Genomic DNA, 23,284 nt, shown 5'->3' on the forward strand with positions numbered 1-23,284 from the left:
CGTTCGAACTTTCGCGAGAGAATATTTCAAACTTTCCTTACGAGCCTCGTCAGCTAGACAAATTTTGCCAATATTTTCACGCGCGACAAATCCCGTGGAATCGTCGGCCATAATCGAATTCAATGCTCGACGTTGACGAGCTCACGTCCACGTTCGCGATTTTTCCAGGGTATGATCTATCTCCACGAGTCCGTCATAAAATATCACGGCTCGCTGAGTACATCGAACTGTCTGGTGGACTCCCGTTGGGTCGTAAAACTGGCGGATTTTGGATTGCACGAGTTCAAAAAGGACGCAGAATGCGAGCCATGCGACGTCATGAAGAGATATCACGGTACGCGAAAATGGAAATCAACCCTCGCGAATAAAATCGTATGAATCGATTTTAACGCTAGGTTTTTTAGGCTTACAGATTTAAAATATCTTTGCTGTATTTTTTTTTTTTTTTACGTTCACTGTCTAAGATCCTTTCGATCTGGTTTATATCTATTATCAAAGTGATTTGAACGTAAGCTTGTCTCTTGATGTGGATAAAAGTCAGCGTTCCTTGTGAAATGAAATGAGCCTTCGCGCTCGAGGCACTTTTTTCCTGGTATCTACCAGCAACTCGAGATGCTGTCTTAACATGTCAGTGCCACGAATGATAAGGTTTTTAATATTTGAGAATCAGGTCACTTTTACTTCACCGACAATAGTTTTATTTATGATACTTCGAGTTCTAAAGAAATGGAATCCAAACAAACATTGTTGCTGGTTGATTTACTGCGTCAAACCTGGTCACCTCTCGAGCGCAAAGGGTTAAAATAACCGTATATCTCCGTAAACCTAGCATTAAATTTATCTACGTGTAACCTGATCCCACCAGCGAATTCGATGCGAATTCTTCCAGGTTTATTGTATCGTGCTCCCGAGCTGTTACGATCAACGGGAACCTTAGAGCCAACTGCTCGAGATTACCAAAGAGGAGACGTTTATTCTTTCGGTATCGTCCTGTACGAGCTCCAAGGACGACACGGCCCATTTGGGATCACGGAATTGTCCGACTCGCAGATACTGAAGAAAGTAATCGCGAGAGAGCCAGAGGTGAAGCCGTTCAGGTATTAAGATTACGGCCGGCGATCCGTAGACGGCGAGAGATAATTAAATTTTACGCGCATTTGTTTCCACCCTGTCAGCTACTCTATTTTCCTTGAATTATCTCAGACCGCCGTTGGATCAGCTGGAGAACTGTTTCCATTTCGTGCACGACTGCCTGAGAGAGTGCTGGGCCGAGGACCCCGAGATCCGTCCGGATTTTAAGATTATAAGGAACAAACTCAGGCCGTTGAGGAAGGGCATGTGAGTTTCACAATTCGCGATGCACGAACGAGGTGGTAGGAATTTTTCAGAGACTTTAAGCGGCTACTTGGTTTGATCACGAGTCTAATCGAGAGCTAGAGTAAATCGCTCGGTCTAATATTTAGCGATGGAATCGAATTCGATATGCACTCAGTAAACCAAGCAAAATCCGAATGAATAAAACGTGATATTCAATTGTATATTAACCTAGGCACTCAACCTACTAGTTCACTGTCAATACATAAACATTATTCAGAAGTACACAAAAACTTGAAACGAACAGATATGCCTGTTTTCAGGAAGCCAAACATATTCGACAATATGATGGCCATGATGGAGAAGTATGCCAATAATCTGGAAGCCCTGGTGGACGAACGAACAGACCAATTGACAGAGGAGAAGAAGAAAACAGGTCAGCGTTGCCCCAAAATCGTTACCATCTTCAAAACCGATCCATGCCAACCACGTTGCAAAAAATTTCTACTTTCAGACGCTTTACTATACGAAATGCTGCCTCGTTACGTCGCCGAGCAATTAAAACGTGGCCACAAAGTGGAGGCCGAAAGCTTCGACTGCGTTACCATTTATTTCAGCGACATCGTTGGATTCACCACCATGTCTGCCGAAAGCACACCACTGCAGGTGAGATTTCCATAGCATACGAATCTAAACCAACTTAGTTAAATCCAGCTAAAATCGAATCATCGCGTATCGGATTCCCTTCGTTTCCAGGTGGTAGACTTCCTGAACGACCTGTACACCTGCTTCGACTCGACGATAGAGAATTACGACGTATACAAAGTAGAAACAATCGGCGACGCTTATATGGTGGTGAGCACGAATGAGCACTCGAGAATCGGATACAATCGCAAGGTAAATAGACTATTCGCGGCGTCTGACGAGCTGCTTCTCAACAGGTAAGCGGGCTGCCGATACGGAACGGCATTCAGCACGCGGGAGAAATTGCCAGCATGTCCTTGTGTCTCCTAGACGCCGTTAAGCAATTCACCATTCGGCATAGGCCCCTCGACAAGCTGCAGCTGCGAATTGGTATACATTCCGGTAGGTCCGGGGCGAAATCAACAATAGAATTTACGACCGACTCGATCGCAATTGACACACTTTTACCTCCGCTTCAGGTCCCGTGTGTGCCGGCGTCGTGGGCCTGAAAATGCCTCGTTACTGTCTGTTCGGCGACACGGTGAACACCGCCAGTCGAATGGAATCCACAGGATCGCGTGAGTAACAACGCAGGCAACCAACTATATTTATTTAGCGATTGATCTAATATTCCAACATCGATATCACTTTCACTGCCTTCGTCCAATCTTCGTCGCTGTTATTACCACGATCTGATAAATGAGCCGTTCGCTGCACAAATCGATTGACTCCGCTTTTTTGAAAATAATAGTGTAGTCATAACTAGACTACGGATCTTTATGCATTCATAGGAAATTTGAATGTACAAGAACCTACAAAATGCAAACAATATCCAAGAATACAAGAAAGATCGAAAGTAAAGTTCATGTTATAATATTTGCGGAATAAAATAAATTTCTATTTTTGTAGGTACGTTCGGAAAGATTTTATTTTACATAATGATCCGCAGTCTAGTCATAATTTTTTCTATTTATAATAACCTACCCAAATAATAAAGATGAACACCATTAAACGACAACTTCTCTTCACATTTTTTAGCTATCGAATAATAAATAATTTATTTTAGAGGTCATTTTGTTCGCATTTCTCAACTTTTTGTTTTATGGAGTTGATCAATTTGTACACTCAAATGATCTGTGTATAAATCATCGTTCGTTTATATAGAAAGTATTTCACTACACTTCACAATCTACATTGGTCGAAAGACTGAGTCCAAATAAAAGATCTGTACCAATAATTGATAATGAAATTCGACTACTTTTCTCTTTCTACTTTAAATAAATATGTCAGTTCTGCGATAGTGAAACATGATATGGATAGTGAACGGTTAAACATGCCTTGAAGAGCGATAACAGTCGAAGTGACGAAGTACGCAAACTTACACCTTTCGCGGCTGTAATTAACATTATAATCTCCACCACGTTTCCATTTCAGCGCTAAAAATCCACTGCAGCGCCGAGACGAAGGAGCTGCTGGACCAGCTGAACGGATTCAGTGTGGTGGAAAGAGGGCTGGTCTCCATGAAAGGAAAAGGCGAACGTCTGACCTACTGGTTGATCGGCGAGGATCCGATTTTGAGGGAGGAAAGGAACACGCAACGGGAGAACCGACGCAACGGTTGCTCTAAAAGGAAGAGCACCACGAACAACCCTCTGATACCGCGAAGTTCCCTGAAGAACAAATCCCTGGTGAGGTCCACCTTCATGAGGTGCTCTAGCGAGTCGCCGAAGCGACTTCGTTTCGCCAGCTCCGATCAGCTGGACCAGAATTGCTCGAGAACCAACAGCCAATTGGAGGCCATAGCCGACACCAGCCCGTGCAAACCTAAGCTGTCTTGCGCGACGAGGTCCTCGTGCACGGACAGCTGGAAGTCCTCCAGCAACTCGTGTCCCTGCGTTGAGAAGCTGTGCGATCAGGAGACGCGAATCGACGCGAAAGACTTGGCGCTACAGAGACTGCGATCCGAGGCGAAGAACGCGCGCAACAACTGGACGATCGGAAACGAGTGCTACTTCCCGCTAGCTGCTTCCAAGAACTTCCGCCTCGGATCGGCTGGGTTCGCTCAGACGACATGCAGGTCTGCTCCGAGCAGCCCCAGGCACAGCACTCTTCTCTTAAACTGCCAGAAAAGGACGGCGCAGTCCAACGAGGAGTTCGACGGATGGGACGCCACCGCGCCGTTGATTTATTATCCAGGAGGACGATTGGATTAGGATTATTTCCTGATTATCCGTCAGAAACGAGATCTCTATCTCGATTCCAGACGATAGCTTCCCGGCCGACTACGAATTTATTCGATCGAAGCCCTTCGCGTGGGAAACTGATGCAGTGCGGTCAGAGGAACGAGCAATTGGTACTTAGCGCAAACGATTACGGTAGTTTCCGCGATAAACGGAAGTGGGACGAATCTGCGAACGCTTTGTTGACAATACGATGCTTCTTTACCGACCGACGATCTTGTAAGAGAACCGCTCGGAAGGGTAGAATGTCTCGATACGAATGTTATTAGATGCAACGTTCCCTATTGTTATTCGACGACTCCAAACAAAGTAGGTCAAGTTTCTATACGGCACGATCGAAATAATGCCGTGCGTTTTATTTCTACGATCCAATCGACTCGACAATCACGTTTCGTTACGGCATCCGATCTACGTCCCACCGAACAATTACACAACAGCAGTTGGTCAATTAACGAACGAATAACTAATAGGTGGCCGGCGTCGTGTATCCATCGATATGATTTCTCCCTCACCCGCAGTACACGATGTACCAAAGCAGACCGTACGTACAAAACGTAGATACCTAACACATGTATTTATACATTATTTATAGCATATGTAACTCGTACGCGGCAATCAGCGCGCTGTAACGGTAGATTCCACGCATTAGCTTAGACAATCAAGAAGGCTCGTGCTTTTTATTCTACGTAAGTGTCTCTAGTCAATTTATCTTTAATTTAACGCGCCGTTTCGGGGCTGTCCGCGATCAAACCCGATAGAAACACGGGAGAAACCTTGGTCGTCCATCAAACGTCCTACGGGTCTAGTATTAACAGCATTATCTAGTGCCGGCACGCAGCACTTAAGCCGATTATTTATAGAGTAATATATGAACACTAACGATTGGAAGCTTGGTATGTACTTACAAAATTTTTCTCTCGACGATACGTGTATCTCACCTACTTAAACGATCTATCTATCGTGCATCGACGATGTGTAAATTTACTATCCAACTTGAAATAAAGGATGTCATTAATCTACCACGGTGGTTTCATTCGACGAACAACAGAACGATGGAAATATTTTGCCAAACACGGATGACGTAATAGGAGCGATGGGTATCTTGGAAATCCCCGAAAACAATTTCGAGTGAACTTGTACGTCATCTATGTGTACACGTCGATAAACAGAAATTGTGGAATTCATAATCGACGTGTATTTACATCGTTGACGTAGGAAGATCGGTCAAGATTGTTTTCGGCGAAACGTCTATGAAAACTGTTGAATTTCAGCTAAACCACCAGCGAAAACGGATAATTTGCGAGATAATTTCTCGAGTATTGACGGATCTCGTTCACGCACGAAAGTGCAATGGCACCGAGCCACGCTCCTAGCACACACGAGCGCGATGCGTGATGGAACGGCGGCGATAACGCACCGAGACCCATTAAATTCTCGGCATTCAAGAAATTAATTGAACACGAGCAGGGAAAGACGGCGATTGCACGCATCGCGCCTTTGCGTCTATTCTTCGTTTTATCAGCCACGCACGCTTGATCGCCGCTGTAGCGCGATTCTCGTGAGAAATTGGAAAAAATCGATCAAAGTCGACCGTCTGAACTGTACGGAAATAACCCGGGGACGCACGATGAAAAATTCACCGTACGAGCGTAGAAAGTCGAGTCTGTAAGTTTTCATCGAACGAAAGCTCGGCGATCCGACCGACGGTACCGATTGCAGCGACGAAAGTCCAGTTGCAGCGTTCCAGGGACGTCCCAGGCGTACGCGATACGCGCAACGCCGCTGTTTTCGAACGGAACAAGATCAAAGTTTCAAGTTCGCTTCGATTTACATCCCGAATTGGCGTTAGAAAGTTCCGTCGAGCGGCGTTGGAACAGGGAGCGTGGCTATTTGCATCGTCCATCGGCATTCCTTTCCTTTTCGAATACTCCGGTACTGTTACGTTTATTTATAATTGGCAGCGGTAGTGTTCTGGAGTCACGATCGCGAAAACCATAACTAAAACCGTTAGTGGCTCGGGCAGATAACTAAACTCTTCGTTACTTTAATTTGCACGTCTTGTTACGTGCGTCTCCGTGGCACGTGATCGCGGTGCGCGCGGTACGCTCCGCGCTCGAGTGCGAAAGAGTCGTGCAAATACGAGAACGACTTCTGAATTTATTGCGCAATTTACTATTCGGAGTCCTTTGCAAACTCGGCAGAACAAACGGATATTTAAGCCGCGGAGAAAACGCTCGGCGTCGAACGTGAAAATTGTACAACGCGAAACCTCTTTGGAAGCATAATATTGGGTCTGGGTTAGGAGCGACATGTAAAACGCTCGCAAATTGTCACGAGATATTAACATGGGTGTCGATGATAATATCAGTCTACCAGATATCGAAAACTGAAAATATCGTTATAACTGCGGATGTTGAAGTTCATGTTTTTATATACCCAGATGAAAACAGAAACGTAAATTGGAATACGGTTTGTCTTCCAACTGTTGCGAGGCGTTTTTCATTTTGTATAGTTTATATATTTGCAAACATTATATATTACTATGTTAATACGTAATAGTAGCAGCGAACAACGAATTGGGACAACTCTGTAACTTTTCATTCTTGTACAATAACTGATTTGTCCATTATTAATAAATAACTAAGTATTTATGCACTTGTGCGCATCTTTGTATATTTATACTCGTCATGCATGCATAAATATCCGCGGTTATAACGATTAATCTCGCGTACCACGAATCGATCCCTTCGAAACCCACGTTTTGTAAAAAATAAAAAAAAAAATAAAAAAACGAGTTATCATTTCCGGTACCCAATACTATAAAACACTCGAAACGGTGTGTAAAGCTTTCCAAGGTCGTGAAGTCCAACAGAGTCAAAGACAGAAGGCGACGTAGAAATCGAGCACCCTGTATAACGAGGCGACTTATACAGAGAATGGGGTACCATCTTATTTACGGTGAAGTGGTTGTCGGCCAACTTAGAGGAGCGGCCATCATTCAATCAAGCCGGACAATTTAAACAGCCTGATTCACGCAGCGAAATCATTTAATATTTGACGTCAAGCACGATTATCGTATAACGGTGCGTAATGGCCGATTGTTTATACAGGTTGCAAGCGGCGCCGCAATTTTCAAATGGTGTATCTGCCTCCTGAGAACGATGTTGTTGAACGTCGGTCGGAGCAATGTTGCAAAATGATCCGTCATTAGCGGCAGTGGCAGACACACGTGACGCATACGATTACACTTTAACGACTCGGTGTATCCGAGGATCGACCGAGACGGAATAACAAGAAGATTTCGAGCTTCCACTTTCACCGCGCGCTTTTTCGTTCTGTTGTATTTTTTTTTTTCATAATTCACGCATACTCATTCTTGGTAATTCCTAATAATTCCAGGGCGCTCGGAACGTAACCAGATTCGTTTTAATAATAATCGCGTTGGCGAACGCCGTGTTATTTCGACTTCACGCTCGAACGCGTACGAGTCTCTAGCGTACTTTTATTGGGTACTCCTTCCGCCGGTCGCGTTGTCTATTTATAGACGCGGAATTATCTTCATCCGTCGCGTAGAACAATAACGTCTAGAGCGGTAAAAATTTCGATACGGGAATGCTAATCTCCGCGACTCATCGTCGTTGCCTAGGACGAAGAGGAGCGGCTCCGATCGCTGGGCAAAATTACACATCGTCGGCATACAATGAGTCCGCCGTTGCAAAGAGTTTAACAATCGCGATAACGTACGCTCCAAGGGGGGATATACTGGAATCTTACGAGGTGAAAATTTCCCACTAGGTGGGGTCTCTTTCCTTTGCGTCTTGCCATAACGCTCGCACCTGCGACGCGACCGATCTGTTGTCCACGCGCGCTCGGTTACTTTACATAAGATATGCGCGAGCTTAGACCGAGCTGAAAATAAACTCGTCGCGATTCGACACATTCGATCGTGACGCTCGGTCTCGTTGTCATTTAACCTGATTTCCATCGACACGATTCGCGGCTCGGACTATCGAGTACTCCGCGAGGTAGACCGGGGTCGGTGGTAACGAGAGGAGAAGCGACAGGTTAAATATTTTTAAACGTATCGCAGACTTTGACGCAAATATGATGGAAAAATAGAATCGAAGTTCTATGAATACTCTCCAAGTGCCGCGAAACGGTCCTGTTTCAGTGGCGCGAGATGGTCCTCTCTAAGAGACGCGAGGTTCTTTGCTATTAGTTGGATCTGGTGTATTCAGGGGGAGCCTTGGTGTGAGATTGCCATTAGTGAGACGCGGAGACTTATTAAGAGGATTGAAAACAGTCGATGCATAAGAAAATCCTTTCCTAGCCTCTTAATGGCTCTTTGTACCGTGGTTTGGAGCTTTAAAATAGTAGCTCTATGAATTAAACAGGAGCTTTTCATCTACGTCTTCCTCAAAGCGGTACGACCCATTTATTTATCAGACAATTTATTATAATGGTACCGTAACAAAGCCAGATCCCAAATTCTTCAACCCCTTACTAGATCTACGTGAAAGGAGCACATTCCGATGCATGTAGTGATGCGCACGAGACTTCTACGATCTCGATTTTCATCTCGAAACATGCATATCGATCTCGAATTTCCGACAATTTCGAATATATGATCTCGATCTCGATCTCGAATCGCATCTCGAAATCCAGACGAGATCGGGACGAGATCGAGATTTATCTCGTCTCGTGCGCATCACTAGATGCATGTCTCTACGCAAACACCGAAACGATCCTCTTTATAATATACTTGTAATCAAATACTTGTTGTAATACCCATCGATGAGCAGAACGATTTCATCAACAGGCTATTTTAGATAAGATATCAAAGGAAAGTGTCGTCGATAAACTTTCAAGAGACATTACCAAAATGGCCGACGGTGATATTCTCGAAAGGTACTCGATATTACACTTGAAAAGAGGTGAAATAGATTCCTAAATTTAAAGATAAAACAACCCTGTAAAAACTGAAGATTCACTCAACAAATCATCAAGACTTCTATCTTTATTTCAAGTATGTCGCAGATGAAGCTATCGTGGAAATGCAGAAATGCATTGTTCCAGCATAATAGCGGAACACTCGAATGTCACTATAAATTGATGAGTATGATCGCTTCGCAGAGGAAGCCTAGTGCGAACCCTAGATAGTCGAGCGAGGAGTGAAAGAAGACAGTTGGCGAAACGTCGCGAAAGAGACGATGCAGGAAAGAATTTTGCCAGCGATACGGCTACAAGTTACACATTGTATACGCTGCGTTGTACACGACAAGCGGCTAGTGTTGACACTCGCGGCAAAAAGATAAGATAACAGCTGTTTTAGCAGCCAATCGCGGCTTCTGTGCGCCGCCGGCTACGTCACTGTTGCTAACTGTGGTTGAGTACACGCGCGGTAAAGCGATATTTCTGCATTTCGGATATACGTCGATGCCTCGCTTAATGTACGAATCGGATCACCAACTATCGGTACGCGAGGCACGGGTAACGAATTCTTTGTCGTGGCTAGTCGAAGACCACGACAAATGGGAATAATGGGAAGAAGTTCGACCAGCCGCCGTCCGCTCGAGTTGGAAAACAATGGGGATGACGAATGATGACGAATGATTATGAATCCGGGCATCAAATTTTGTCGGTACACGGTCATTCATACACGGACATTCCTGCAGACTGATTTCTCAACCAAGGACCTCTGCATGAACTAATTAGTGCCAAAGGTGGACAACATTTTATTCGAAATATAGATGACGAGAATAGTCGCATTGTATCGATTTGTTAGCGACGTTTATTCATATGCTCGTGTCAATAATTATTAAGTAACATATTCAACAGCCGTTTATATATAGACAACAAAAAATCATATTCAAGCTCGTCTCATAAATCATAAATTTGTTAATTATTTATCTATTCCTTTCACTAAGAAATTTGAGAAGTATAATTTAGAAAACTAAACGAGTCTAAATGAAGAGCCAACATTCTTTGCTCCGATATCTCGCATTGCGGACTCTACTTTCCCTGAAACGTGACGTTTCGCTTTGTCGCGCGCACAACAAGGAGCACGTGCATCAAGCGGGAAACACGCATAACAAAGGCATTCGCATTCGTGTGTTGCCGCCCTATTACATCCAGCATTAAATGCGACTAGCTTCCTCGTGTGGGACACGCTGAAATTTCGCTCGCTTGGATACCTAACGGCGACTTAAACAAAGTCTCCCGAGTCAATTAGTTCGCAACATTTAATTATCTCTTCTAGAATGTGTGCATTCCTTTCGCGATTCTATTGACGCGGTGATATTGGCAAGCAAATACGCATTCCACGCTGATAAAACATTTTTACTATCAACGACAATTATTGTGCATAACTAGCGATGGAAGAGTCAGAACCAGGTAAATATGTACAATTTGATCCCTTAACATCGTCTTGTAAACAAGATTACATCCAACTGATTGAGAATCTGCAAACAATTCACGTGTAAATGACACATCGTTTGACGTAAGCAACGAAATCCTAACACTCGTAACGTAATTCTGTTGGACTAAACCAAATATTTAAAAAAAAAAAATGCACGATAGCATTAATTATCTGTATATTTCTTATGAAGAATAATTAATTTTATCGATGTCCAATTCTATAAAATTTTACGAAATGTTTTGTAAATCCATAGATTCGTTAATTCGTTTATGCAAAATATTTATTCCTCTCTAGATATTTAATCCTAAATCTACCTTTGCAGAATTCGACTTTCATCTATTTTACTCGTGCAACATAATTAATATTACATTTCCATACGTCCGATTCAAGAAATTTCATTACCAAGATGCTAGAACGAAACTAGCTAATTCGTAATATTTCAAAACTTTTGATTCTAAAAGGCAATGATTCCCGCCTAGCCGTAGTGCCACCTACGTATAGGAAACACAGTTACCGCCCGATAGGAACGCATATGAAACCCGCCATTTTTCATAAATTCCCGCCATAGTCATAGAACTCGCGAAACATGTACTCTAAAATGAGTAGAAAACGCGACACAAACGCGACGACAATCCATGAATTCGGACAACGGATACTTATAAACTATCGGTGACAAGCGTGGTTGCCGAATTAGTGCAAATTACAAGATAATAATAAGGAAGAACTCACGTCGATTGGATTTCGAGTGAACTGCATCGCACGCCAACGCTGCTCGTCTCCCGACATGGAATACTACAGGATTTCATCGTCTCGCGTTGAAGACAGGTAACGAAATTCTTGGCACACGTCGTGCACAAACGTAGCTCCCACTTCTACAGTAATTCCCACCGATTCCTTGGTAATTTCCACAACAGAAGAGAAAACTGTTGACGAGCGTGTTTCGCACGTTCCTTCGTTCCTTCGTTCCTTGTATGTAGCCGATCTCGATCGGAGCGCCGCTCAGGTGGCGCCACCTGCACGGCGCGTAGGAACACTAGGCCCCCTCGGAGTCATGTCATGTGTTCGCTCAGTATATTGCGGCCTCTGCTTGCGTACGGTCGTTCGTGTGGGTATCGGGATCGGCTGTCGCGGTGGCGCGTTTTATACTTCGTAAACCGAACCCGCGATTCGTCGTTGTCCGGTCGTGGTTCGCGGGGAACGATTCCCGATATTTGTGTTCCGCGTGCGTTCCTCGCGCATCGAGTGCACGTACGTGGGTACGGAGGTTAGGGGGGAATAAAAAGGACGGAAAAACTTGGCGTATAGAAGTGCGTCGCCTTCGCGCCAGTAAAGGCGTCCTTCCGCGTTCTCTCGTGCACACTTGGAGTCGCGGCCGATCGTGCGAGTGAGTGATTTTTCTGTCCAACGAGCAGTGCCCCAGGAGGACGGAAGTAGCTGTTAAGTGAAGTTCCTCGGCTTTTCGCGATCAGTCAACCAGAGACCCGTAGGGATGACGAGGTAGCCCCCCATCCGAGGGATTGGATTACCATGCTGGACACGGCCACGAGTCGCGGGTAACAGAGAACCGTGTGCGCCCCGTGTAGACGCCCCCCCCCCTCCCTCCTCCTCCTCCTCCTCCTCCTCCCTTCTTTCTTTGCTTTCCTGTGTTCTTCCTCCGTACCCACTCTCTTTCTCTGTCCGTCGACCCAAGCGTCGTCGGTCGACGCACCACTCGCTCTCTCCCGAGAGAGAACCGGCGAGAATAGTTGTGCGGTACACACGAGCAAATAGGAGGACGTTTTCTAGCAGGCTGTTCGCTAGATCGAACGATTGGACGTACGCCAACTGCTCCGAGGAAATTCCTATGACAAAAATTCTCGGTTGTCACTCGATGTACACGCGTCGGTAGCGACGGCTGAGCCGTGATCACGCCGAACGATGCGTATCCCCCCCGGTCGGAAAGGTCGATTTCTTGGCGATAAGAAGGGCGCCCATCGCGATCTCTTTTACGTACACGCGCGGAACAACAACCGTCGGAACGATAGCGAACACGAAAAGCCGTAAATCCAGTCGATTAAAGTGCATCGCGGCGACACGACGACTCGCGATGCTCCCGCGACGAATTTTCGACGCGTGACACGCGCCTTGTGATGGAAATCTTCGATTTCTTTGTCACGCGCGACCGTGCGGACGATCCTACCGTGTATTTACGGAACCAAGCGCGTTGTTGACGTCTCTTCTGCGTCTCACGATCGCGAAATCGAAGTAGCGAAACAGTCGTATCACTACGACGGACAATGTCACCACCGTCGCCTTTTTTTCTCGTTCGGTCAGAGGCATCGTGTTTACGGTAGTCGTGAGTGAAGAAAAGAAAAGAAAAAAAAAAAAGAACTCACGGTACACTGCTCAAATCGCGAGAATAGTCTGCTGTATTATTTGCCCCCGGTAATCAGCGTATCGAAGCGACGTCGTATTTTCGTCGCTTGGCTCTGATACACGAATCTCTGACGTATAAAAGCAAACGGAGCCGAGCTCGCGCGACCGTGTCTTGTATCCCGAGAAATTACTAGAGCGACGACGGCCGATGTATGTATCGTGCCGGGGTCCACCGTACTCTAACCATTAACAGTTTACTTAACGAGCAGATAAGAGAAGCGCAGAGGAAAATTTCCATCGAAGCTTTCCCGCGTCGAATCTTCGGCCCGTCGGATCGCGATTCGTAGACGAGTATGAATCTTCTGGTTATTAAATTTCGATTTTAAAGTTTCACGCTTTCCCGTCGTCTCTTTTAGTTATCGATATTTCGAAAAATGATTTGAGTTCCCCGGATTCGTAAGAAGTATACCGCAACATTGCGCCTGTTGTTAGCTGAGTCATCGTCAGGAGACTGTTGTACCTCTGAGTATTTTTAGTTTTTTATTTTCCGAGGAGGATATTTATACTACTTGTAATCCGCTCGTAATGAATGTATCATTTATTATCCTTCCCCTGAAATACTATTTCTGAGAATAATCAATAAAGAAATCGGCTTTTGTATTCCACGGAGTGAGAAACACACAGAGTGTAAAGTTTGGTTTTCGAGGCATCAAATTACAACGATTTTCTGAGTGCGAACAGCAAACGATCGTGTTATGTATAACACAATGAATATGTAAAACACATATTGTTCAGAGTTGGAGTACTCTCCATTTACTATCGGTGTATCGGTGAATTTCGTTCCAGGCTTTATCTCTGTTTGTGTACAATTTTTGGCAACGATTGCGCAAGAGTCAACGAAAACACAAACAGCACGAGTCGATAGAAATGCGAGAAAGCAATTGAAACCCTCTTTCTACTATCTATTTCCTAAATATAACATTTTTATTACCGTGTAATGAATTCTTTACATTGAATTTGAATGTGAAAGTAGCACAATATCGCTAGTTTATAGCGTGGACACAGTTTATTTTCACATAAACGTTTCGATCGTTAATTTACGATCCTTGTCACGGTTTTTATCGCGCACTTTACACGCGGGCAAGAAGAACGTTTATCATTTTTCCTCCATTTGCTGACCACATGCATTATGTTACGCTGAATTCTTAAGCCTTGACTTCCGTCGGAGTAATTGTTTAATTTTTATAACGTAACTATATTTTTAGTTTTTCAAAACGAGATTAGTGCATAGCGTCGAATCAAATTTTAAAACCGATCGTTTGCTAGTGTTAATTAACGTCAAAGGGAATTAAAGTCTACATAAAAAAGTGAGATTAATTTCTTCTCGATTTTCCTTTAATCAATTTTATTAAAACATTAATTTATGGTTGCACCGGGCGATCCTGCTCGAAGTAGGGGAGAATGGATGATAGATCGATTACCAACCGTCTCGGTTTTCTCGTTCGGAGAGCTCTTATTAGGCACGAGTAAAAATGAAAAAATAAAAAACGACGCCACGCGCGAAACGAAGCACTGTACAGTGTTCTGCGTCGACGGAAGGAATCGCACGTCGTCATGAAATTTCTTGATCGCGTCAGTCCGAGTCGCGAACGTTCGTAATCCGAGAAAATAAAAATCGTTCCGAGCTACGGGGCAAAGGTTGTTACGATAAATATTGTCCAGGAGAGAGATGCTCGGCATAGCCGACGGCCAAACAATAGCTTTTCATCATGCGCCGTTCAAAAGCGACTCGGTGGAATGACCGTACCAGCAGAGACGTTTAATGAACTTAATTATTTCGAACGTCGATGCTTAACCCCTTTGTTGACCGCTATACCACTGCTAAGCAGCAACATCGTTAGCTCCCAAACAGGTGGCCCCTCTGCGAGCACAGCGACAAGCCGCTACATGCATTCCTGTGTCGGGAATACAAGAATCTTCTTAATAAAATTACAGCCGCGTAAAACGAAGTCGGACCTTGAAAATTACCAGTATCTTTCGCTTTTACGTCTCCTCGTCGTTAGCTCCGATTCACTTGTGCGCCCATTTGCGCTCCCCGTTAAACGGACGCGTTCTTTTCGAATTGGTATTTACTACATGTGCAAAGAATCTCTGAAAAAGAAAGAAAGAGCCGAGTAACATTTCGCTTGAATAATAGGTGACTCTTTTCTTTTTTATTCTTCTTTCACTCTCACTCGTTTTCTTCTTCGACTAGATTCAGAATTTCGGATGACGAGTGCATAAGAAACATGCTCTTTTATACTCAGGATTCGTTACATGGTAGATTTAATTAACTAATGAAGTGCTGCTAGTCAAATAAAATCGAGCAAAAAATAGCGGTGTGATTCGGAGCAGGTTCGAAGTGGGGTGTGTCGCGGGTGGCACTTCTTAAAAAGGTTGTTTACAACTTTATTAAAGCGACGAGCGAGTTTGCGGTCGTGCGCGAAGCAGTGACTCGGCTAAGCGCAAAAATGTGGAATAATATTTGCCGCGTAACGTAACCGACAGGGTGTACGCGCGCGCCTAGCCGATTTTTTATAATGGGAACGCCGATAAAAATGCCTCTCGCCAAGCCGCTACGACTGTTTTGCATAATTTCAGTTTAGGATACACGCGCGTAAATTGCTCACCGAGGTAATAAATCTCGTTGGAAACCGCTACGCTTCGGTCCCGTGGCTACCAATACCTACCGATAGTGGCGCTGCGTGCGCATATGTTCCGCGATACATCTAATGGCAATTAATGCGGGCAATTTAATGTAATTGCGTCGCATTTGTTACACGGGAAAATACGCAACTTTGTGTATTTTTCGCTGGGCCGTCACGTGTCGTGCGAGATTAAATGCGTATCCGTGGGCACGGTACGCCGCAGGAGTGAATTTTCTTCGCCAAAACGAGCAAAGAAGCCGCGAATAGCGCGGCGAGATCGATTAACCGGGTGGGATAGATAACTCAAAGGCGGTGTATCTCGATCGGAATCAAAAGAAAGCAATTCGCCGGGCAGGCCAATCTTTTTCGATGTGACGCGCGCGATCTGACAGAGCTGGATAAAAACTTGCTTTCTAATTAATCAGTCAAGCTAAGTATTCCCCGTACTTAATGACCGTAATTAGCTCTACATGCTTCGCGCGAGCACTGAAATTGCACGATTGACCTGTGCTTGGACCGTTCGGGGAAAATTAATGAGACGTAGGATGATCTACGCCAGTGGTGCACAACTTTTTTTTACTGATTGGCCAAACAAATGAAATAATATTTTACAAATGGTAAAATTGAGTTTAGGAACGGGGAGAAAGATAGTGTCTTTAAAAATTGAACACTTATTTTACATTAAAATTAAACATCGAGATTCGGCTATTATTTGTTCCTTTTAAAAGAAATCTCGTTGATTTATCGAGTACCGTTGTATTTGCCGACGTTAACACCTATTATTACACAGTTTTACCGTAGGCGTCGTGACTGTCAACTATACATACATGCGTAGCATCAACTTTTCCCGCTGTACGCATCGTCATCCTCTTGCTGTGTATTAATCCACATGGATTTGTCAATCGCGAGAAGTATACCACAGATTACGTAATAATTATATCGTAGATGTGTATAGTGTCATCCCGTCCTCTGATATTCATCTCTCGTACCACACGTGTTCAAAGTATCCTTCCATCGTGGATAAAAAGCTTCATTCGATAACAACTAAATGACTTGTATTACTTTTGATTATTTTTGTGGAAACGTATCGAAGCACAATGTGGTCTAAGCTATAATCAGTCGACAGACCTTCGATTAAAAACCTTAAATACGTTTAATGTATCACTCTTTATGTTAATAATCGGTTGATCGTTCATTCCACTTACTTAAAAAAAAAAAAAAAGGATCGATAGAGCAACGCTGTTAGCTGGAGATGAATTTACGTGGATAGCACAAAACGACGCGAATCGAAGCGTATCGATAGCGAAACTGACGAGCGCCGAACGCGGCGCAAAAATAGAATTTTATCATTATCAAACGATGTCGTGGCGCGTTATGCAACACTATAGTCACTTAATATTCACACGTTTCGTTTACACTGCTCGTGGTAGCGTAGGTATGTAATCCGCGAGCGGACGTGTCGCTTCGACGCAATTTCGACGTCGCGGTACTTTGCTTCCTTTTAGTTGACGACACGAATTTCGGACGTGCGATATTACGCGAAACGCTAGGAAAATGGAGCAGAAAGAGGTATCATTTGTCCACGCGTATAATGCTTCGGGAAGGAAAATATACATTTTCTTTATGTACCTTCTCAGTTAATTTTTAGTTGGAACCTCTTTAAATAAACTTCTTTGTACCCCACTACACAGAGTAGTCACTATGAAGTGGGGCAAGTAGAGACACTGCTTTAAAATTATGTTAAATCGTTAATTAATCTTTATTGGGAGACTAGAACATTAGCAAATTTTTGTCAATGTTTATAATAGCAATGAATTAACATTATGACAAATAATGAAGAATATCAATCATAGAGATACAACATCGTGAAGACATAAAATAAAAATAGGTAACCTTACAAGTAATACAAATTAAGCAGCAGAACGACAGTTTGGAATTTCGATTCTATCCACTCAATTGTACGCTAAACTTTAATATAGGGTAATTGACAATTTACAGAAAATCTATCTTTCTATTCCGCAAGTATCCTGAAGAGGTAACTTTTCGGTGTTTCGACGGGTGTCTTTAATTTTCGTTTCGGTGGGTCGCGTGATCCGAGGAATATCACAGTGCTGCTGTGTTGAGCGGCAAGGGTGGTTGAGTAATGACCAACGAGTAATGCGCCGACATAAGTAAGCATTAAGTAACGAGTGGCACTCGCACGTGCACACTCAGCCGCGGCACACTTGACTGTGCGCGAGGTTACGACTACGGTTGTCTCGGTTGATCATGATGTTCCTTTCATTCAGGTCCCGATTAACGATCTGCAGATGTATTTAACGAGTCTAAAAGCGGCACTGTGGTTTACCGAGCCGTTCTCGAGCGTTGCGTTACAGAAAACCATTTCGTCGATGAACACGGAACAGCTCGCGTCTATTCCGACCGAGTCGATCCGAATTGCGCCAAAGCTTTAATTATCTTTTCTGGTACTCGAACATGGACGATCTACGAATTCGCTTCGCAGGGAGATGCAATAGGATCCAACTCGATTCTTGGTCGCGTTGGATGCTGTTGATAATCTCGGTTGTAAACAAAGACCTGAGAGTTAATTGAGCGTTCAGAAATTTACTTTGCTATTTCTTACAATTCTACACGTATCTGCGACGAACTTGTAGCTTTTGGAGCGTTATCTGCGAAACCTCGCAAAGGGTCAACATAGTATATGGAGGGATTTGAATCGAACCTTAACCATTTACCGAACGAGAGCAATTTTCCGAATCAGATTCCACCAGTATTTGATTTCACTCTGAAAGTGGTCCTCGTCATCCGATTAAGGATGGCGCGTTCCATCGCAGCGGATGAAGATCCACGGGAAAGAGAGACTAGGGAAGATGAGCAAGGCGAAGTGGGAAGAGACAAAGGCAAAGGAGGGAAGATCGACGGTATCGGCGGCGATCGACTTGCTAGCCTGGAAATCCAGTTACTCCGGCAGGGGCCTCGAGACAATGCGCAGAGAGCAACCTCGTGCAATGCCGCCTCGGGAGAGCTGGTTGGGTGAGCGCGACGAAAATAACTCCGGCAGGAGAATATTACGGCACTTTGCAATGAGGAGAGACCAATGAAAAGAGAAGACCGGCCGCGCGGTGAACAAGAGAGGAGGAGAGACAAAGAAGCAGCGAGCTGAGGAGGGAGAAACCGCGATACGATCGGATAAAAAGACAAGAAAGAGGGATAGGGATGATAGAGGGAGGGGAACAGTGGAGACAGAGTGCAGAGGATGCGTTTGTGCACGTGTGTGGTGCATACACGATAAGAAAAGACAAGGAAGGGAAACGAGGGTGAAAGAGGAGAGACGTCGCACGAATCGACTCCTGGCGAACCATTCGAAACGACCGACAGGCGGTCGTCTTCTTTTGGTCCGTGACGCGATTGGTCGATCGGCCAATGACTGGTTCTCCGTGCTGGGCAATGTGCACCGCGTGCACCAGACCCCCTCGTTTCCGCGCCCGATGAAGTGCACTCGCGACATTGTACAGTGCACTTCATTGACGGCCGCAAAACTGGTCCAACGCGCGGCATAAAACTCCGTTAGAACCAGTTCCCCGCGAAACGGGCTCAACCCCTGGGTCCGAACCTCTGCCGCTGACGAGAGTTTTCTTTCGGGGACCTACTCGCCGCCCGCGAGAAGAACGAACCTGGCAATTCTCACAAATTAGCCTAACCTTGCTACGTTACTTCATTACTTCGCTAATCCTGGAGAAATCGCTTATTCTTGAGATTCATTCAGGATCAGAACCTAAAACCAGCCTTGCGTCAGAAAGCCAGACGTTGTCAGATTCATTCTCCTTCTGCGCAAACGGTACCCTAAAGAAATCCGTGAGTCTCCTACTCGTTAACTCCAAAAGCAGCCTTCCTGTTTCGCCCAACGAAAATAGGAGCGTCGCGAGAATTCGGTGGACCAAGTTCACGGGAAGCGATCTATTAATCCTCGAATTCCCGCGTCGGACAAAAATATAGATCCGAAGATCAAAGGTCCTCTAATTGGTGGATCCTGAAATCGTCAGTGGCGGCGCTACAAACGATCCCTGGCGTCGAGTCGTTTTTAGAACTACCGCGACGCGTCGTATCTGGTTCGAATGTATCCTCCGTACGCGCGACGTGCTTGGGATCTATGGATCACGCTTTTCTTCCCTTTCACGAGTGGCGTTCGAGTTGCACGAATACCGGGAAATCCTGGTAGCTGCCAGCATGTCTGCCAGCACTATCGGCGGAATCCGAACGTTCACGGAATCGTCCGAGCAATTCCGATTCCGAGTTTGCTGTACGCGGCGCGGTCGCATACGCGCGAGGCCAGTCCCATAAAACCGTAAACGTCGATTACGCAATGATGTAATATAATAATGGATATTGTCCCGGCAATGGAGATTCCGACAGATAGAGTTTCTTATTGCTTCGGTGAAACACGGTCACAATTGATACTTGGCAGGAACCCGCGTCAACGCGACGTGTTCCTTGGGCCCCAAGTTCTTTTTTTCGTCCTTCTCTTTCCGTCGTGTGTAGTTGCATTCGCGATCGGTCGTGGGAACCGATACTTTTTACAGTCGAAGTAATGAAGTAGTTTTACACGTGGTACTTGCCGATAGTCGAATAGAAAAAGAATTTTTAAAAAAGTCGGCCTCCGAGTTAGGATACAGGTCGACAGATGGATAAAATACGATGCGTAAAGTGTAGAATCTACAAGGGTTTTTGGATCCTTAACACCAACTCCAATTACGTGAATCGTGGAAGGTTTAAAAATTTCCCGCCAACTCGGTCGTATTATACGAAACGCGCTCCGTTTTAGAAGCGGTCGCAGCATTCGTCGGTTATTTAAGAAGTAAAAACGTAACTGATACGAGAGGCTCGCGGTTTGTTCAGATCTCATAAAGATATGCTTATTCATCCTAATGGTAGGTTGTCGACGTGGAGACGCCTCTATCAAAGACGTCGGTATCTACAAAGAGGTTCGTCGAGATTTTCTTTTCGTTCCCACCATTCTGCGGCTGACGAGCAATTCTGCCTCCGCCCTCGTTCCTTTCCCGGCTTCACCACCGTACCTCTCTTCATCCATTCGCGAAACGACGAGGATGAGACACCATCGTCTCGAAATTTCGCAACGCGAATTTGCATTAAAATGAACACCCTCGAAAGAAACGACTTAAAAAGGGAGAAGGACGATTAGGAACGCGTGGTGGGAGATCATGAACGAGGAGGAAATAGCAGTAGAAGGGAAGGAGTGGCAAAAAAGAGAAAAATATCGGGAGGAAAAAGAAACAGGAAGAAGACGAAGAAAAGTGGCCAACCGGCTGGCCGCAACGAACTTGAAGTAAACCAAACCTACCGGTCCTACCGCTACCACTACCACCTACCGAACTATTACCTACAGCAGGTCTATATCTGGACTCTGCCTCGTCTCTTATCCGATGCACCACCGTGTGCCGGAATAGTGAAATCATCTACGTACCTCCAGAGCTATGTGGGTGTTCCGGAGTCTCGACTCTCATCAGGATCGAAGGGGAGCAACGAGGCTCGCCCTTCCTCCGAAGGTGTCAACTTCGTCGCGAGTGGACTAGTCGATGGCCACCTCGGATGAAACAGACTTCTCGTATTCGAAGAGAAAGAGCCAGATTCACTCTTTTCATCCGCGAACACTATCCGAACGAACGAGGGCAATAGCTTAAAGAAGTCTCTATGAAAGACTTTCCTAGTCGTTAACTCGATCTAAATTTTCCAAACTACAAACCCCTCGCGGGACCACCTCTCGTTAGTTCGGTACTTTGACTACCATCGCAAAGCCTATTAAAAATCGATCCTTACGCTTGGTAAATCCGAGCACAGGATGGCGTAATCTCTGATCGATTCGCGTGTAAATCGTACATCCGTTTGGATCGAACTTTTCCTCAGGGCCGCGTGGCTACGCAGCTGCCCGGTGTAATTAATACGCGATCCTCATTCGCGGTGTTACGTAAGCCCGTAGCGTGGAAAGACGCCGACAGGAAAAATCGCGGCGCGAGAAAAATGGAATGAAAATAAGACGGGAACGAGTCGGGCCTCGTTTGCTCGCGTGAATCGATCGATTAAAATCGTCGGCGTGCCGACAACATAATCCGGGCTCGCATGGCCCGTGTGATTAGAAATCCGTGAGCGTCGCCTGAATTGACGCGATTACGTTTACGAGCGCCGCGACAACATGATCAGCCGCAAATGAACGTGACACGCGCCGGGCAGGTGTGTTTACACGTGGAACATAGGCAGAACCACGAGCCTCGAGCATTTGTCACTTCGACGACAAAGAACCCGATGGCAGTGCGGCGACGAGCTTTTTGTTTCATTGAGTGATGATTCAACGAAGCGTTGTAGTTGGAAATTATGGGTGGATAACTGATGTTCCGAGGCGACGAGAACGCCTGGTTTTTGCGCTCGCGGTAGGGATGGATGTGCGATCCGGCGACCAATCGGAATTCGTTTTTCTTTGAAACAAGTCTATGCTAATTTGCGCAGTTCTGCGCCGATTATTTTATTGGACGACCGTGGGAGCTAGAAATAATTCGGATGTAGTTATGCCCAATTATCGACGATACTCGTTGATAATAGAGTAGTTATCGTATCGGTAGTCTCATGCCTCCTGTTTTGCCAGGACATCGAAGGCATGGCATCGTCGGCTCGTTTTTGCGGCTATTCGATTACGAGGAGCTGCTCGGTGTACCCACAGGTTCCTGTTTCTGTAGATTATAGACTGCGTGTCGTGCCCAGTGCATGAAGTATTTCAGAATGCGACGCGGTCTGATAGCAAACGTATTCCATGTACTTCAATAATAGCAGACACATTATTATTTTAAGTAAACTCCCAGCTTCGATGTGCCTCTCAGATACCGTTGAACGATCTCTATGTTTCAAATATCAAAATCAAAGGGAGAAGAATTCGTTGACGAATCGAATCCTCCGACTTCTACCTGGGAGGCATAGACGAACCGCAAACGATTCAGACCAAACAGATACGAGAATAAATAAAACCAATAAAACGTTTTCACTTTTCATGTTCTCTTTCAGGTGGCTGTTAGAAGTTCAGGCTGAAACCGCGAAGAGCACAAATTGGCAGCAACATGCCCGCAATATAGCGCTGAAGCATCGACAATCTTCTCCCTGAAGTTACTCTGCCATGTTGCTTAGGTAAGATTATAAAAGTCATTTTTCCCTGATCGAGCGTGTAAACGAACGTGCGTGTAAACGACCTCGCGACGATCGAACGAGTGGCTATCATTATCGTTGCAACATACGCGAACTTATTGTCCCGGTCTCTTGTCCGTCTCTCGTTCCCGTATCTTAAAAGTCGCGGCAACGCCGTTGGGAAGGGTGTTAGCCGTTTGAATCGTTGCAATTATAGAGAGCTCGCGATTTAATATCGCCGCGAGGAACGACACCGCGGCAGATATTCTAAATGCGTGTTATCGTTTGTTGGCGTACTATTTTAATGCGTTATCTCGGTCCACGTCCGCCATGGAACCGTAAACACCACCCGTTCGGTCTCCGCGCGCTGCCACGACGCGCTTTTAAACCTCGTCGTCGCA

General features: G+C 45.1%; 2 protein-coding genes and 2 long non-coding RNA genes across 5 annotated transcripts in view; 2 read left to right on the forward strand and 2 right to left on the reverse strand.

Annotated features, from left to right (window-relative positions):
• The window catches only part of LOC128880962 (guanylate cyclase 32E), a 29,339-nt gene extending 22,576 nt beyond the window's left edge, over positions 1-6,763 (forward strand). Inside the window, exons 16-24 of the mRNA XM_054131570.1 lie at positions 169-334; positions 890-1,097; positions 1,204-1,338; positions 1,638-1,750; positions 1,829-1,980; positions 2,071-2,169; positions 2,256-2,400; positions 2,478-2,576; positions 3,433-6,763. Of these exons, the coding sequence (XP_053987545.1) occupies positions 169-334; positions 890-1,097; positions 1,204-1,338; positions 1,638-1,750; positions 1,829-1,980; positions 2,071-2,169; positions 2,256-2,400; positions 2,478-2,576; positions 3,433-4,211 (1,896 nt within the window). The 3' untranslated portion in view covers positions 4,212-6,763. The remainder of the gene's footprint in view (positions 1-168; positions 335-889; positions 1,098-1,203; positions 1,339-1,637; positions 1,751-1,828; positions 1,981-2,070; positions 2,170-2,255; positions 2,401-2,477; positions 2,577-3,432) is intronic.
• The window catches only part of LOC128880970 (uncharacterized), a 153,828-nt gene extending 142,281 nt beyond the window's left edge, over positions 1-11,547 (reverse strand). The window contains exon 1 of the long non-coding RNA XR_008457952.1: positions 11,386-11,547. This is a non-coding gene — a long non-coding RNA (uncharacterized LOC128880970). The remainder of the gene's footprint in view (positions 1-11,385) is intronic.
• Positions 11,548-11,746: 199 nt separating this feature from the next.
• Positions 11,747-23,284, forward strand: part of LOC128880961 (receptor-type guanylate cyclase Gyc76C-like) — a 72,001-nt gene continuing 60,463 nt past the window's right edge. The window contains exons 1-2 of one of the 2 annotated variants that reach the window (XM_054131568.1): positions 11,747-12,209; positions 22,767-22,886. The gene's annotated coding sequence lies outside the window, so the exon portion shown is untranslated. The remainder of the gene's footprint in view (positions 12,210-22,766; positions 22,887-23,284) is intronic. The other variant, XM_054131569.1, reaches the window with a different exon arrangement.
• On the reverse strand, positions 12,265-17,640 carry LOC128880972 (uncharacterized). The gene is made up of 3 exons (XR_008457953.1): positions 16,526-17,640; positions 15,040-15,162; positions 12,265-14,966 (listed from the first exon to the last, which is right to left on the reverse strand). It is a non-coding gene; the product is annotated as an uncharacterized LOC128880972 (long non-coding RNA).

Source organism: Hylaeus volcanicus, chromosome 8, assembly GCF_026283585.1.
Source record: "Hylaeus volcanicus isolate JK05 chromosome 8, UHH_iyHylVolc1.0_haploid, whole genome shotgun sequence".
Classification (NCBI taxonomy): domain Eukaryota; kingdom Metazoa; phylum Arthropoda; class Insecta; order Hymenoptera; family Colletidae; genus Hylaeus; species Hylaeus volcanicus.